Below are 15665 nucleotides of genomic sequence, written 5' to 3' on the forward strand. Positions count from 1 at the left end.
TCACTTTTCACACTTTTATTTCCCCTTTACGTTTTTGCTTCTTTGGTGATAAGCAAAATGTATGAGCCTCTAGTTCACAAAAATGAAGGTTCTCAAACTTGTTAGTCTCCACTAGCAACCAGCAGACAGCGTCTAGGGGAGTTTCCAGAGATTCCTCTTCTTTTTACTTCAGTCTTTCAGGAGCACTGCAAAATGTCCCAATAGGGCTATTGTACCAACATGGCAGCGTGCATCAGAGGTGGGAGTAAGTCACTGTCAAATCAATCTCTAGTCATCAATCTGCAAGTCCCAAGTCAAGACTCAAATCGGTTTGTAAACAAATGGTGGTCATTATGACTTGAGACTTGCTGATTCATGACTTGAGAGTGACTTGATGGTGACTTACACCCACCTCTGGCATCCATGAAGGGGGTGGGGGCTCTTATGTAGATATCAAGGGCTCATTTGAAGCTGATGAAAACACATCAATTTGTTGGTGCAGGTAATTTAACACTAATGAACATGTGGTTATGAATGCTCTTGTTGGACAGTATGTCTCAAGACCCTGTCCTCAGTCTATTTGATAACTTCATATCTCCTCTGGGGCGACAGACGCCATGATGCCACGCCATACAGACAGAACAGTTTTGCTTTTACACATAGCGTTTCAGATAATCAACGCGAGCAGATCACCCGCAAATGAATGTCAACTACAACACATTTCAATCAATCACATAGCTCGACTGATCCACGCGCAGGGCAATGGGCCGCCCATCTGGGTGCAGGTCGAGGGCAGGCGGAAGGCGTAGGTAGAGCACTGTGTGAGGGCGGCTTGCAAGCTGTCGTAGCAACTCTCTGTTCAGTGGAGGCATCATCTTTAATATGACATCTGAATTTGAAGTCCGTTTCCTGTCAGTCTTTGAGTCTTCTGTGTTCGCTCCCCACATTAAACTACTGGGAAGGGATCAGTCAGCGGGAAAATCCCCAACACTCTATTTCACTTCTGCTAATAAATACACTTAAATCTACACATTGTAGCGTTAAGGTTAACAATAATTAGTTATAGTAAAGGTTACAAACGCCCAGGTTTAGTGAAGCTAACGTGGACTGTGTGTCGCTTGGCCTACGCGTAGCATTTAGGTGCACTGGTATGTTACCGGGTTGGTAGGAATGGCATCTTTGACATTGAAGTAGAAGCCAAAGTAGATCATGTTGAAAACACCATGGCGTCCCAAAGTTGATGTTAATCCTTTATTCAGCCCCCTCAGTCCAAAGCCGTCTGATTTAATAATCCGTCGTGCTTGGGCAAATGAGGAGGGTTGCTGTGTTGGAAAGGTCACATTAAAAAGCACAAAATGTGAAAAGCTGATAGAAACCCGTTGAATCTCTGGAGAAAGGCTCCTGAGATGTGTGATGATGGTGCAGAAATTCATTGTGATTGACCTGTTTAAAGGCATCTCTGTTGGCCTGGAGACTGACTTTGACTACTTCAAATGGATTGACGACAACAGCTTCAGTCAAACCGGCACCAAGCCCTGCTGCAGACAGCGCCTGGCGGGGAGATGGACAAGGTTTAGGAATCAAAGTGCACGCATAGGGAAACAAGCCAACACAGACAATCAGGATGCCCTTTATTTTTGTGAATGTAAGTCACGTCTTTTGAGTATGACTGTGCTCGCGGCTGGACTTCACTTCCGTATCCCAAAATGGAAAAACTCGTTCGCTGAGTCGCTTTGTGTGGCTTTGAAAGGAGATTTGCTCCTGTCATATCTGTCAGTGTTAGCAACTGACGAATGCTTGAAGACACGTGAGACACCTGCGTGTGTTATTGTTAGAAATATTTCAGAAGCAACAATAGGAAGGTGAAAGGTGACTGTTATGAGGAATGTGAGCTGAACCAAAACTTGAAGAAAAAGTGAACACTAATCTTAATTTTCAAATCTAAATTTAGCAAAGAGCAGTGCAATAACAAAAAGACTAATTAACGCAAATGTTTGTCATGCAACAGCAATGGACGATGTGCCAGTACTCATATTGTATGGGTGAGTTTGTTAGCGTGTAAGCGTGCACATGTACAAACATGCGCGCTGAGAGCGAGGCGTAATGGGAACATGTCAAGAACGTGTCGATAGCTCATTACTCTTCCTGCCTCTTTATCCTGCTGTCAGGGCCCCGGGACCCATCCTCTCAGACAGGCCCCGTGATGTTTACACAGCCAGCCTGCTACGCTTTAATTCCTTATTTGTATTATTACTGTGTGTGTCCTCATTAATCAGAGTGAAGGCATTCAGCTGTGCGAGTCATTCAGAACCGCGCCGTAATTCACCAGCACTAATGAACTTATGTGATTACCGTACTTGATAGGCAGGGGGGGCACCGGGGGAAGTGCAGGTGGGGTGGGGGTGAGCAGGGAGGCACTTGAAAAGGAGGAGATAGAGAAGGAGGACAGGGAGGAGGGTCAAGCGCATGATGGATGGGGCAAGTATACATTTCTTCACAGATGGCTGTAAAAACAAGCCGGGGATCTTCATTGAGCCGGTGCAGCCTCGACGCCGACTAAAAGTTACAGGTAAGCCATCGATCACGCCTGACACTTGGCTGCCACCTGAATAGGTGGTGTGTGGTGACCTCGCCACATTGCTGTGAGAGTCTGCCTCCCTAAGAACTTTACACATAACAGAAAGCAGATTTGGGACAACGCAACATATCATCACAGCCTGCAGTGCAGCTCGTCTTCAGGCTGGACATCCGCCAGGCCAAAGCACACAGTGCAGGTGTTCACAGGAGGACAGCAATAAGTTATTCATTTTGGCACCAATCCAAAACACCAGATTTCCCATAAAACAGAAGTTATAAGTTCAACACTGCTGACTTTTAGCTTTTGATGCATTTGAAGGTGCTCGCTACCCTACTAAATGCAAATACCTGTCCATAAAGAGTTACGCTTACTACGTGTTTCTTAATGCAATTGTTTTATCCATCACTTTTAATTTAGCAAACTGATACAAGGTAATAAAGATATTAAAACAAAAAGGTAGTACAATCTGTACACAAACACATTCCTAATCATGAACACCCTCCAAATTGCTAACACGCCAAATCAAAAACAAAAAATACAGTGCGTCCATGAAGTATTTACAATGCTTCACTTTTTCCACATTTTATTATGTTACAGTCTTATGAAGTGAATTCATTTTATTCCCTCAAAATTCTACTCACAACACCCCATAATGACAACATGAAAAAAGTTTTGCTGAAAGTTTTGCAAATTTATAAAAAAATTAAAACCTAAGAAATCACATCACATTACACATAAGTATTCCCACCCTTTGTGCAATACTTTTGGCAGCACCTTTGGCAGCAATTGCAGCCTCAAGTCTTCTTGAATAAGCCAAAAGCTTATTAGCACAGCTATCTTTAGGCAGTTTTGTCCATTCCTCTTTGCAGCACCGCTCAAGCTCCATCAGGTTGGATGGGGAGTGTTGGTGCATAGCCATTTTCAGATCTCTCCGGACATGTTCACTCAGGTTCAGGTCTGGGCTCTGGCTGGGCCACTCGAGGACATTCACAGAGTTGTCCTGAAGCCACTCCTTTGATATCTTGGCTGTGTGCTTAGAGTCATTGCTCTGCTGAAAGATGAACCATCACCCCAGTGTGAGGTCAAGAGCACCCTGGAGGATTTTCATCCAGGATGTCTTTGTACATTGCTGCATTCACCTTTCCCTCAATCCTGACTAGTCTCCCAGTTCCTGTCACTCAAAAACATCCCCACAGCATGCTGCTCCCACCACCATGCTTCACTGTAAGGATGGTGCCTGGTTTCATCCAAACCTGACGCCTGGCATTCACGCCAAAGAGTTCAATCTGTGTCTCATCAGACCAAAGAATTTTGTTTCATGGTCTGAGAGTGCTTTAGGTGCCTTTTGGCAAACTCCAGATGGGCTGCCATGTGCCTTTTATGAAGGAGTGCCTTCCAATGTGCTCAATGGGGCCTTCAAAATAACAGAATTCTTTCTGTACTCAGATTTGTGCCTAAAGACAATCCTGTCTCAGAGGTCTACAGGTGATTCCTGACATGCACTGTCAACTGTGGGTCCTTATATGTAAACGGGTGTGTGCCGTTCTAAATCATGTCCAGTCAACTGAATTTACCCGAGGCGGACTCTCATTAAGCTGTAGAACATCTCAAGTATGATCAGTGGAAACAGGAGGCACCTGAGCTCAGTTTTGAGCTTCATGGCAAAGGCTGTGAATACTTATGTACATGTGAGTTCTTTTTTTTTTTTTTTTTTAATTTTCAAAAATCTCACGAAACCTTTTTTCACATTATCATTATGGAGTATTGTGTGTAGAATCTTGAGGAAAAAAGTGTGTCTGTCAATGACAGAGACATGCTTTCCATACATGTATGTACTAAATCAATCATAGAAGCAAATCTTTATCTGCCGATTGTTTAACAGAATAGATCACTAATTTGCACTGCTGATAAAAAATTCTGGCACCATCTCCATATCCACCTATCCATCCATTCTTTAATTAAAGTTGTACTTTCTATTGAATATTACATCCTATATTTGCCCATGTAGTGGACATCATGTTTCTCTGCCTGCAGCTGCTAGCTTAAATTGTTAGCTGACAATGGCATGAAGGTGGGCGATGATGGATGGAACACACCAACAAGCATACTATATGTACAATGTTCAGCAGGTGCCAGCCAAACTATATGTAAATTGAACCACAGTTTGTAACTTACCATAATCCATCCAGCATCCACTAACCTTCCAGCAGATGGCAGACATGTCTATGGGATATTAGACAAAACAATGCACTTGCACGTGTCCTTCGGAGGAGCTCACTTATTTTTTTTACGTTGTTGTACAGGGGATTTGCATGTGCTGAGACACTGACAGCTGTAAGCCTACTTACTTTATAACGCGCCTCTGATACATCGTCTGCAGAAAGTACTATGTCCTATTTTTTTCTGCATGAAAAATACAGACAGATTAAATACCAGAAAAGCCTATAAACACACCAGGTTGTCTACAAGGAATGAAGCATCATCAAGAACAGCAGCTGAGAGTTACACAACACATGCAGATGAACACAATAACTTCTCCATGCAAGTAAGACATCAAATGCAAGGGTCAAGTTTCAACAAACACTTGTGCATGAGCGTTGTAAATGCCAACACAATTAGGCCAGGCTGCTTACAAGGGATCTTGTCCTCATCAAGACTCACCACATATAATCCAGTCCTGCCACCACCACCATGATGCTTCAAGGGTGGTAGGAAGAATAGTTTCTGTATTGGTATCTTCAGCAATTTGAATTAGTGATAAATCAACCTTTCTGCATGAATCATTCATTAGAATAAGTGCATAGTAAAATAACACATTGCCAATATTTTTAGGGTACCCCCAAATTTAAAAGAAAAAATCATCCTTTCAGGGGAGTCCATGTGTTATCCTTGAGAGCCAACCTCCCTCTAGCTCCCCCCGGCTTCAAACCCTACTAGTACATAGTTTACCAATGCTTGTTCAATTAACTTAAACATTATAACATTTTATGCTGAAGTGTTAGCCTCCTGAGTGTATAATTCAGCAATTATCCAGGTGTGTCAATGGTCACTTAGCTTTGTGCTTTAAGCATGTGAATGAACAATTCTACAAAGTGCGCAATTTACCAACTTGTACTTACAAATATGTGTAAATGTACACCACTGCATCTAATGGTAGAACAGGGAAACTGCAACCTCATCTACATACGTTCCTTAGTTTCTCAAATTAAAAAGTACACGATTCGTAACTATGTTGAGTTGAAAAGAAACATGTACGGTAGCCTCATTGGTGTCAAAACCTACAAAAGACACCTGTGTGAACTTAACAGCAGCTTTTGTCCTCAGCAACAACACCTCAATCTCCACCTACAATTTTATATTAAAAAAGGGTGTACGTTATTTTCAGTGCCCAAATTTCTTTAGGAGGGATTTCATGTTAATAAAGACAGCATCGTGGTGATGTTACAGGAGCAAAAAGGATTCTGGAATAACTGTAACAATAAATAATAATCTACTTATTCTGTTAACTGTAAGGTATTGAAAAATGTCGCATAGAAGAAGCCCAGACAAAGACGCCTGCTGTTTTTAACTTTGTAACATAGGGCAATTTCATAGGAAAGCTTGGACAATTATCCTTTATGAACAGTAATAGTGGGAGCAGATAAAGGACATTGTTGCAAGTGAGGGCCAAGAGACAGTAATCATGTTCATGAATGTACTCTGCATACACATGGACGCTTGGAACACACATTGACTTTGGATTTAGATTTAGCTTTTGATACTCCAGGATCAAATGTATCAAAAGAAAAAAATAAGGAGGAAAAAGAAAAAGAAGAAGAAGAGGAAGAAAAAAGTAGGATTTTTTTGGAACTTTCCCCATAAAAATACCTTGTAGCATAAACAGCACGCTGAAATTCATCTGTGTTTTTTGATGTTTGAATTCCTCAGATTTCTTGTTTATTTTGTTAGAATTCAAGCCTGTTGTGCAGCAGAGACAATATACTTATGAGGCAGCGGCGCGTCAGCCAGAAGCGACAGGCACTGGCGTAAAACCAGGCATTGAACAAGTGCTTAAACAGAATATCCCGCTTCACACCAGTATGTCGCTATTAACAAACTGTGAATGAATGTAAAGGTCAAAGGGGTATACAGTTTACTACTGTCGGACATGTTGCTTTTTTTTTTCCTTCTTATCAGTGTTGCAAAAGCCTTGTCCTAACTTTTGAACTTTCACAAGAGTTTGAAGGTGTGGAAACAGCAGAATAACAGCCAAACTCAACCAATACACAGCGCTAAAAATCTAAACAACGACCAGTTCATGGAACATTTGGATCAATCTAGAGGTCCACATATCGCTGTAGTAGTATATTTTACTTTAAAACAGATTTCAAATTCGTATTAGTGACCTGTTATTCCTAAAAACAGATTAAAATGCAAAAAGAAATGTTTCAGAAAACTCTGTAGTGAACTTGTGCATTTTTTCATTTTGTGCTGCAGGGTGACATAAAATGGGCGCTCAATCATTTTGCTGGAGGCCAATATTTGTTTTTGGTTTTACGAGCCTTCAGCAGCTGAACTGAAACATTCATATTTGACACGGGGTGTAACATGTGCCTATCTGTCAGGTGTGACTGAGTGGTTTCTGTTTATAGACTCACCAAACCAGGAGACAAAGGGGTGAAATTCAAGAGCTTCTTATACTGCTCAAAAGTAAAGAACTGCAGAAAAAAACAACACAATTGAGGTGTAAGGAATTCACAATGCTATCATGCACATTAGATACAGTGACACATCCACAATCACACATACAGTCTCCCTGCGGACATAGTGGACATACAAGGCAAATTAATTTGTTTTTGTTTGACAATGAAGACATCTGGGTTTTCAATGATAGGATGACCACGGGAAACACGTTTGCACCTCAGATTTTAGTTCCTGGTTTCTACATGTAGATGTGCCACACATAGTAGAACACAACACCTTTTCTATCAGACTACCTGATAGTGGGGCAAGTAAAAATAATGGAATCGATAAGTCTGAAAATAAAATAGTATTTGGCTGTAGAAACTGTATTAATCCTGCCATCATCAAATCATTGTGTTTCATGCTTTGTTCTGCTTTTCAACACCCTCTTATTTATTGTTTATTTTTCAAGGTTTCTTCCTTGGATCATTGTTGTACTTTGGCAGCACGGTGGTTAGCACTGTTGCCTCACACCAAGAAGGTCATGGGATTGATTCCCACCTGTGGCCTTTTTGTGTGGAGTTTGTATGTTCTCCCTGTGCTTGTGTGGGTTTCCTCTGGGTGCTCCGGTTTCCACCAATTTCCAATTTCAATTTATTTTCATTTATATAGCGCCAAATCACAACAGAGTTGCCTCAAGGCACTTCGCACAAGTAAGGTCTAACCTTACTGACCACCAGAGCAGCAGTGGTAAGGAAAAACTCCCTCTGAGGAAGAAACCTCGAGCAGACCAGACTCAAAGGGGTGACCCTCTGCTTGGGCCATGCTACAGACATAAATTACAGAACAATTCACAAAACGAATATACAGGAAATGCTGTTGGTACACAGGACAGGAGGGTCTCCAGCACAAATACCACACCCATCTCTGGATGGAGCTGAACCTTAAACAGAGAGAAAAAAACAGAATCAGGCATCAGAAAGACAAGAAATACAGTATAACTTATCAGCATTAAACAACAAGAAAAACAGGAAATACTAAGGTGATCACCGGCCACTAGCCCTAAGCTTCACTGAAAGACCCAGAATTTAGGTAAAGTTGAGGCCACACAATGTCCTCCCACATTTAAAAGACAGGCAGGTTAGGTGAAGTGGAAACTTTATAATTGCCCAGGTGTCCCTTGCAAAAGAGATCTCAATCTCAATGGGATTAACCTGGCTCAATAAAGTCTAAATTAATTGTACTTCTGAATCCATTCTTCTGCTACCACCATGAGTTACACGGTCAAAGAATGTCTCTGTTGTGTGTTGGGGGGTTTGGCTGGATGTTTTTGTGTTGTTTTCTTTTCTTTGCTCTCCAGGTGGTATGCAAACTGGTTTTTGTCTGTGGAGAAGGTGCTGGCAGAAGAGTCCTTCACCCTCATCAGCATTATTAGCGGCACCTGTGGAGGATGTTTACGTGCAGGCCTACTGACTCGCAGCACCTGTGGATGATGCTCACGTGTAAACTTAAAGACTTTCAGCTGAAGCAGATAATGAGATGGCGTTCTGCATTTAAGCCATGAGTGGTTCAAGCAGAATGGCCGGGAACTCGACCTTGTGATGTTCGTTTGTGAGACGCTGAGGACCGCGCCAGGGTTTGACACATCGTGCCTGTGAAGGAGGACGGGTGAGGGACACATGCTGTCAGCACACATCAGAGGTGATTATTGTCGGAATGATCGTTAATAGTAATTTGGCATTTTGTTACGCAGTATATTTGAACATTGATGAGAATTGTGCAGTTTGCTTCTCACTGCCGTGGCGTACGGACTGATGATCCTCCACCTGTTGTGAGAAGCTGCTCATTTACATAAAGCTTAAATTCAGACCTGAATGTGTTGCTGATAGTGTGTGCCTCTGAAAGATATTTGCTGTAGCTCTGTTGACTTACCTCACCTTTTCCATCCTTCACAGAGTCAGTTTGTCGTGTCCACCTAGGGGGTGTTTGGCGGTGAGTCTGAGTCCAGAAGCGCCGAGGCTTCAATCCTTTTGGGCACTGGAGAGCGTGCCGTCCTTCACTCCACCAGACAAACCACATATTTATGTTGTACACTAATTATTACACTAGAGGGGGAAATAAAATCGTTTTGTTTGTGGAACCGCTTTCTGGTTATTTAGCGCTGGGTTCGGTCAGATGTCGGTCCACTCCTCAACCTGCGTCTGCACATAACAGTCTCAGTTTAACAATTTAGACAATGAATAGTATTGCACATCTAATTTTGGTATATCTTGACTTGATGTAAATCATAGGAAAGGGTCTGAGCCATTTGCGCAAAGTTGCGCTTACTTCTTACACATTCTAATCCAATTTACATTTTTTTTCCGCAAATCTGATTGGTTAATCATGTGAGATTGCAGACCATAAAATATCACATAAACGGTGGCAAAATATTAAAACCGTTTCACATTTAATGTATTAGTCAGCACCCTGACCGCACATGCTGCTATGCAGATGTAAATAATTGTGCTGCCACCTGAGGGTGACAGAAACTAGCGCAGCGAGGACGATGCCGAACTGCATGGATTTAATGGCTTTAACTAGACTGATTGATGGATTTACTGTGGATTTAACTCAGTGCAGCTGACGAGATGCATAAACCTGTGGGTCTGCAAATAGCCGTTTTACCGGCTCCGCTAATGCATCACCGGTAAAACTCCTTTTTTACTGCCGGTAAAAGTCAATTTGCGACCGTAAAATCCAGCATTAACGTCTGTAAATCATCAGACACAACAGGGTTATTCCATAATTATTAGGCGCCTAAGCTGTCACGAAAAATGTTAAAAATCTGCCACTCTCTCGTGCTATCATGATAAACTGTACCAACGTGCAACAACTAGTGGGTTTGTAACAGATCATGGCAGACAAACTACTGCCACGCCTGATCGAGTTTGGCACTGTTTTGCACCATAAAGGGCTGAATTTCCAGCTGCTTCTGCCTTGCACACACTCAGCTCCAGATAGCAACCTGGTGTAACTTCAGGTAAACTTTGTGTACACTCTGTGTGATCTCACATTCAACTCTTGGTATGTGAGGGTGATTCTTTCCATGTGCTGCATGAAAATTGGATACCAAATTGTGCAGAGCTTTCAATGGGTCAACTTTAGCAGAGCAAGCAGGAGTCTGGACAAACTCTGTAAAATTCTGAACATGTTCAAAACCACTATGAGTTGCGCTGACCTTTGCTGATTTGTGCTGAGTGGCACAACGATTCCCACCGAACCGTTCACGAGTTGAGCAGTGGGCACTTGGGAGAACTTCGCGCCAAATGTAGCCAGGTATCAGGGCCGCTACTTAGTCCACAAGTGACTGGAAAGTTTTCATAATCCAGGATGAATGTTTACAAGTACGCAAAGTGTGCACAGTACCATTAAAACGGGCATATGAAGTCAATAAGAGTGATGGAGGAGTTATTATAAAATGGTCAGGATTTGTGTAATGCTGCAACATCTGGAAGTAACCAAAAAAGCAGGAATCATCATAAAAAACAGATTTTTGGTTTTACATCTGGGTGCCGACCAGCAAATATCACTGCGACAGTTTTATTCATGATCCTGCGACAGAAGTGGCCATGCAAGCGCAAGCCTCCACCCTGTTTCTAAAGTACTGTATGACTTGGATTTTGATCAGAACCTTTCTTTCTCTGTACTTTGCTTTTCAATTACGATGACAGAGGTTACTCTTGGTTTTATCTGTTTAGAAAATGTGGTTCCTGAAGCTTTAATTTTTTTTAATTCAGATCTGGCTTTAAGATTTTCATCGTTGATACAAGCTTTGCATCTGGTGGCACGGCATCTATTTTCTGCTCTCAAAGCCTTTTTTGACTGTGATGCCTTTACCCAGGCCCTGTGGAGGTTCTTGGTGATGTCATAAGATCAAAGGTTCCCAACCCTGCTCCTGAAAAGCAGCGGCTCTGCATGATTTCTAACTCTCCTTGCTCCACTCACAGGTAAATAAGGCGATCAGGTGTGGACAATTCTAAGCTAACAGAATTACAATAAACACAATTGTTTTTAATGGTAAACCAAAATACTGTCAGATGTTGCAATCACTGTAATTCCATTACCATAGAATTACCTGTGTGCTCAACCAATCAAGAGCTGCGAAACACCAAGTAAAATAAATAAATAAATCAGGTGTGAACACAACATGCAGACATGGAAACAATGCAGGACAAGTGCACTCAAGGAACAGGGTCGGAGGCCCCTGCACTAGATGATTTAGGATTTTTCTTGTGTCTGCCATCAACTGCTAAATAGTTGCATTGACAATGCCCAATGGCCACTGACAATACTTTTCTTCCACAGACAGCTCTCTGGCCTTCATCTCAGCTGGTTCTTTTTAAGCATTTATCCGCCTCACATTTTTCAATAGAATGTATAGATATCAATATCCTCTACCAAACTGTTGAGCTGGGCACTAAAGGGTTAACAACACCTGCAGGCTTCATTGGCTAAAGCCAAGGTGAAACCCAAGAGTAGGCATTCAGAGTTATATAATATTTAAATAATTAATCTGGCAAGACACCATGGATCACAAGAAACATCCACCAGATCACAAGAAACATCCACCAGTCACATGTTTCAATAGTTTTGACCACCCGAAAAGTGGGTGGTCTCGAGATGGAAATACACAGAAAAGCTGACATTCAAAATCATCTTTTTCAGCTTATCTTTTGATCTCAAACCCAAATGTCTTCAGTATACAGCAAAAATAAACAAAGCCTTATGAGCAGTGTTGTCACAGTTACTTACCCCCCTGCCACCTCAGCATGAAAATGATAACCCGTTTTGCCAATATAGTCACCCTTTCTTGACTTTAATTAACATAAATACTTGTTTTATAAAAATAAAATCGACATCTTTCTTGACCTCATATTTAACTGTTGACAGCACCGTAACTGTAAAAGTTACAATTTGTAACCAACATCATTTAAATTCTTTCTAAACATTTTAGATGTTGAAATTATTATTATTATTGTTAGTATTATTATTAGTAGTAACAATATTAAGAAATGTCTTCAAAAGTGGACCTTTAATCTAGGGCTGTTGTGGGGAAACACATCTCCCCCCTACCCACGCCCCCTTCCCGCGTGGATACGCCCTTGGCTTGCTGTTCAAGCAGAAGTATGGATAATGTTTATTTATGCAGAAAACATGGCCGGATTGACAGGTAAGAAAGTTTTTTTCCTCAGAAAGAGACTTTAGGTGAATTTGGGTGGGAAAAAAGTGTTAGTATTTCTTGATAATGCGTCACGGATCAGCTGTTTTTAGTGTGGAGACAGAGCGGCAGAGTTTTAAAGAGAAAAAAAAAAACACGTAAAAATGTGTTTGTAAAACCACAGCTCTGAGCGTAACCATGCTTTGAGAGACAGCTGATTTTCAATTCAGAGCGCTGCACAAAAGCTTGCTGAAAGCGGGCGAAGTGGGCAGTTCAGTCGAACCCAACCTGCCCCTGCTCACAGGGTTTTTAATGCTGCGATCGACCCACAATACAAAAATAATAGTAATGCACAGTGACTTGGAGAAGTAACTTTCATCTGATTACTGATTTGGAAAGATTAATGCGTTTGATTACTTGTTACTGAAAAAAGCGTTCCTCACGGGCAACATGTTAATCTGCTTTAATTCTTCACTCCAGAAATTTCTCACCATCAGCCAGCTTTGTGTGAACGATTAGCTCATCTTCTCAGCGTGAGTGCTGATTTTTAAAGTTCACACTTCCTGGTCTGAAGCGTCTCATTACACAGCTGCTCCATGCCAGTGAGGCACCACCTTTCCTCGCCACGAGCCCATTTCCTATAAATTAAAAATTACGCCTCCCTACAGGCAAGTGTCAAGAAATGGGGCCCAGGGGATGGCTTGTGTTTGTCAGTCAATATTTGGTGGGCCAACAGAACAAATAGGAGTGACGGGGAGGAAGACATAATGGAGGGAGTCGTGTGTTTAATCAAAATGTGTGTACCATGTCAGTAACTGCGGTTGGAGTGTTTTCATACGGCGCTACAGAGAAACCAGAGCCTGATTGTTGCGTCACCAGCCGTCAGTGAACCAACGGACATTAAAAATAAAATAAAATAAATAAATATCTCACCTTAACTGCCCTTTTTGGAGTCTCTGCCACAATTGGAGGCAGGATTCCCTTGTAGAAGCCAAAGATTCTGCAGTGAGAGAAAATAAACTGTTACACATGCTTATAGGATGTTATTACTTTCCACATCCATTTAACTTTTACAACTTCAAGTTCCACCTGACATTTTGATCAAAAGGGACTGAGTCACTAAGCCTTTAGGGCTTAATATGATGCTTGTGCTCAAAGTGGCTGGTGTTATTGCAGGAATCAAATCTTGAACTCGGCAAGCGCTCGGCTGCCGTCGGGCAGCATATGGAGCGTTAAAATGAATGCAGCACTTGTAACGCAAGCTTAGAGAATTGAAACAGGGTTTATGGCTGCTGTAACTATGGAGATCCGTTTTCAAACCATAAACCCCGGTAAACATGTTCGCTGGGAATCTCGGGAGAATGATCGAAGGATCTATTTCAGCAAATGCTGGACATCTGAAAACAAGACAGCTGTATAATTTCACTTCATGTGGTAGTTTTGCTTCAGTTATTCAGATTTTCAACCAGGATATAAAATGTACTTCTGCATAGCAAAAACAATGATTGATACAGGACGTTTCGTGGGTTTAAAAAAAATGCAACTGATGTAAAGGGCCATCTTTAAAATATTAATGGTTATAACATCAGCTTTAGGCAAATTACCTCTTGATATCTTTGTATGTCTGGATCTCTTTATATTACACTCCTTTGACTTCCCATACCTTGGAAGTCGCCTCCCTTTAACAGCAGATATCGATACGGTCCAGCATCATAACAGGTCCAGTTGTGCCTGTGGTGCATTCAGGCGGCTCAGAGAACGAGTATTCGAAGATAAAGACCTTCGTCCAGATACCAAAATTCTTGCCTAGAAAGGTATCGTTATCCCTACACTATTGTATGTGAGCAAGACCTGGACAACCTATAGGCACCATATGAAAAGCCTAAAAAGTACAATCAACGTTAGCAACGCAAAATCCGATGTAATGGCAAGATAAACGTACGAATGTTAGTGTCTTGGAGAAGGCGAAAATTACCAACATCAAAACCACGGTTATCCGTAATCAGCTGTGTTGGACAGGACACATTATACACATGCCCAATGATTGCTTGCCGAAGCAACCTTTAGTCTAAGGCACACCTGTGCACTAATCATGGTGTCTAATCAGCATCTTGATATGGCACACCTGTGAGGTGGGATGGATTATCTCAGCAAAGGAGAAGTGCTCACTATCACAGATTTAGACTGGTTTGTGAACAATATTTGAGGGAAATGGTGATATTGTGTATGTGGAAAAAGTTTTAGATCTTTGAGTTCATCTCATACAAAATGGGAGCAAAACCAAAAGTGTTGCGTTTATATTTTTGTTGAGTGTATATTCTCAGTTGCAAGATGGCAAAAAGACAGAGTGGTCAACACAAACGTTTTAAAGACAATCTCAAGTGTAATGTAAAGACGTGGTATTAACGTAGAAAAATGGGAAGATCGAGCCATAGAACATTCCATCTGGAGACATGTAGTTGCCAAGAATAACAAACATGGCAAGACACAGTACAGAATATCCTCTGAAATGAATGCTTAAAGGGGAATTTAGTACAATCAGAATATATGACAAAAATGTTTTCATATAGTGAAATAAAAAAAAAGACAAAATGTATGCTGGACACAGTAATTGGCACCTGTTTGATAAATTTAAATAAGTTCCTCAAACTAAATATAAAATAAATAAGACACACTGGTTTTACTTCATAAAATGGCCTGGCTGCTTGTTTACATTTTTAGTTCATGGGCTCATACAGCAATATTCCTTTCAATTTATTGATCCACTGACCAACATCATTTGCAGGTGAGAAAAGGTTGGTTAATAATAATAAACTTTATTCACAAGTCTTAATGTTAACACATTAGCAACAACTGCTAGCCCAAGATATCATTCCTCCTGTTTTGGCTACTCCTATTTTTCCTGAGTAGCCAAAATGGGCCTGGTATGGATCCGATCCACATACTGATTTGGTATAGGTTTTAGATCAAAATGTAAATTTTCGCTCTGATTTGCACTAAATTTGGCACATATATGGAGATTGGTTCTGGAATTACCCGAGCGACATCAAATTTACCAAACGTACATTATTTGGGTCAAGGTCAATGAGGGAAAGGTAAAAATTTAAGCTTTTAATGCCAATTTGCACCAAATGTGGCACATATATGGAGATGGGTTCTAGAATCAACCTGGAAGGTTAGATTTGCCAAAGGTCAGTCACTGGTGATAGGTGATATTTGCCTGTCTGCTTATTCATCTACTCCTCC

At 41.3% G+C, this 15665-nt stretch overlaps 1 protein-coding gene across 5 annotated transcripts in view; it reads right to left on the reverse strand.

Moving 5' to 3' along the window:
* slc25a21 (solute carrier family 25 member 21) overlaps nucleotides 1-15665 on the reverse strand; it is a 223410-nt gene that overhangs the window by 11208 nt on the left and 196537 nt on the right. For all 5 annotated transcript variants that reach the window (XM_034159457.1, XM_034159453.1, XM_034159454.1 and 2 more), the window contains 4 exons: nucleotides 13353-13419; nucleotides 7195-7254; nucleotides 1423-1530; nucleotides 1137-1301 (listed from right to left, as the gene is read on the reverse strand). In XM_034159457.1, coding sequence (XP_034015348.1) covers nucleotides 1137-1301; nucleotides 1423-1530; nucleotides 7195-7254; nucleotides 13353-13419 — 400 coding nt within the window. The remainder of the gene's footprint in view (nucleotides 1-1136; nucleotides 1302-1422; nucleotides 1531-7194; nucleotides 7255-13352; nucleotides 13420-15665) is intronic.

This window comes from Thalassophryne amazonica, chromosome 19 (genome assembly GCF_902500255.1).
Source record: "Thalassophryne amazonica chromosome 19, fThaAma1.1, whole genome shotgun sequence".
Lineage (NCBI taxonomy): Eukaryota > Metazoa > Chordata > Actinopteri > Batrachoidiformes > Batrachoididae > Thalassophryne > Thalassophryne amazonica.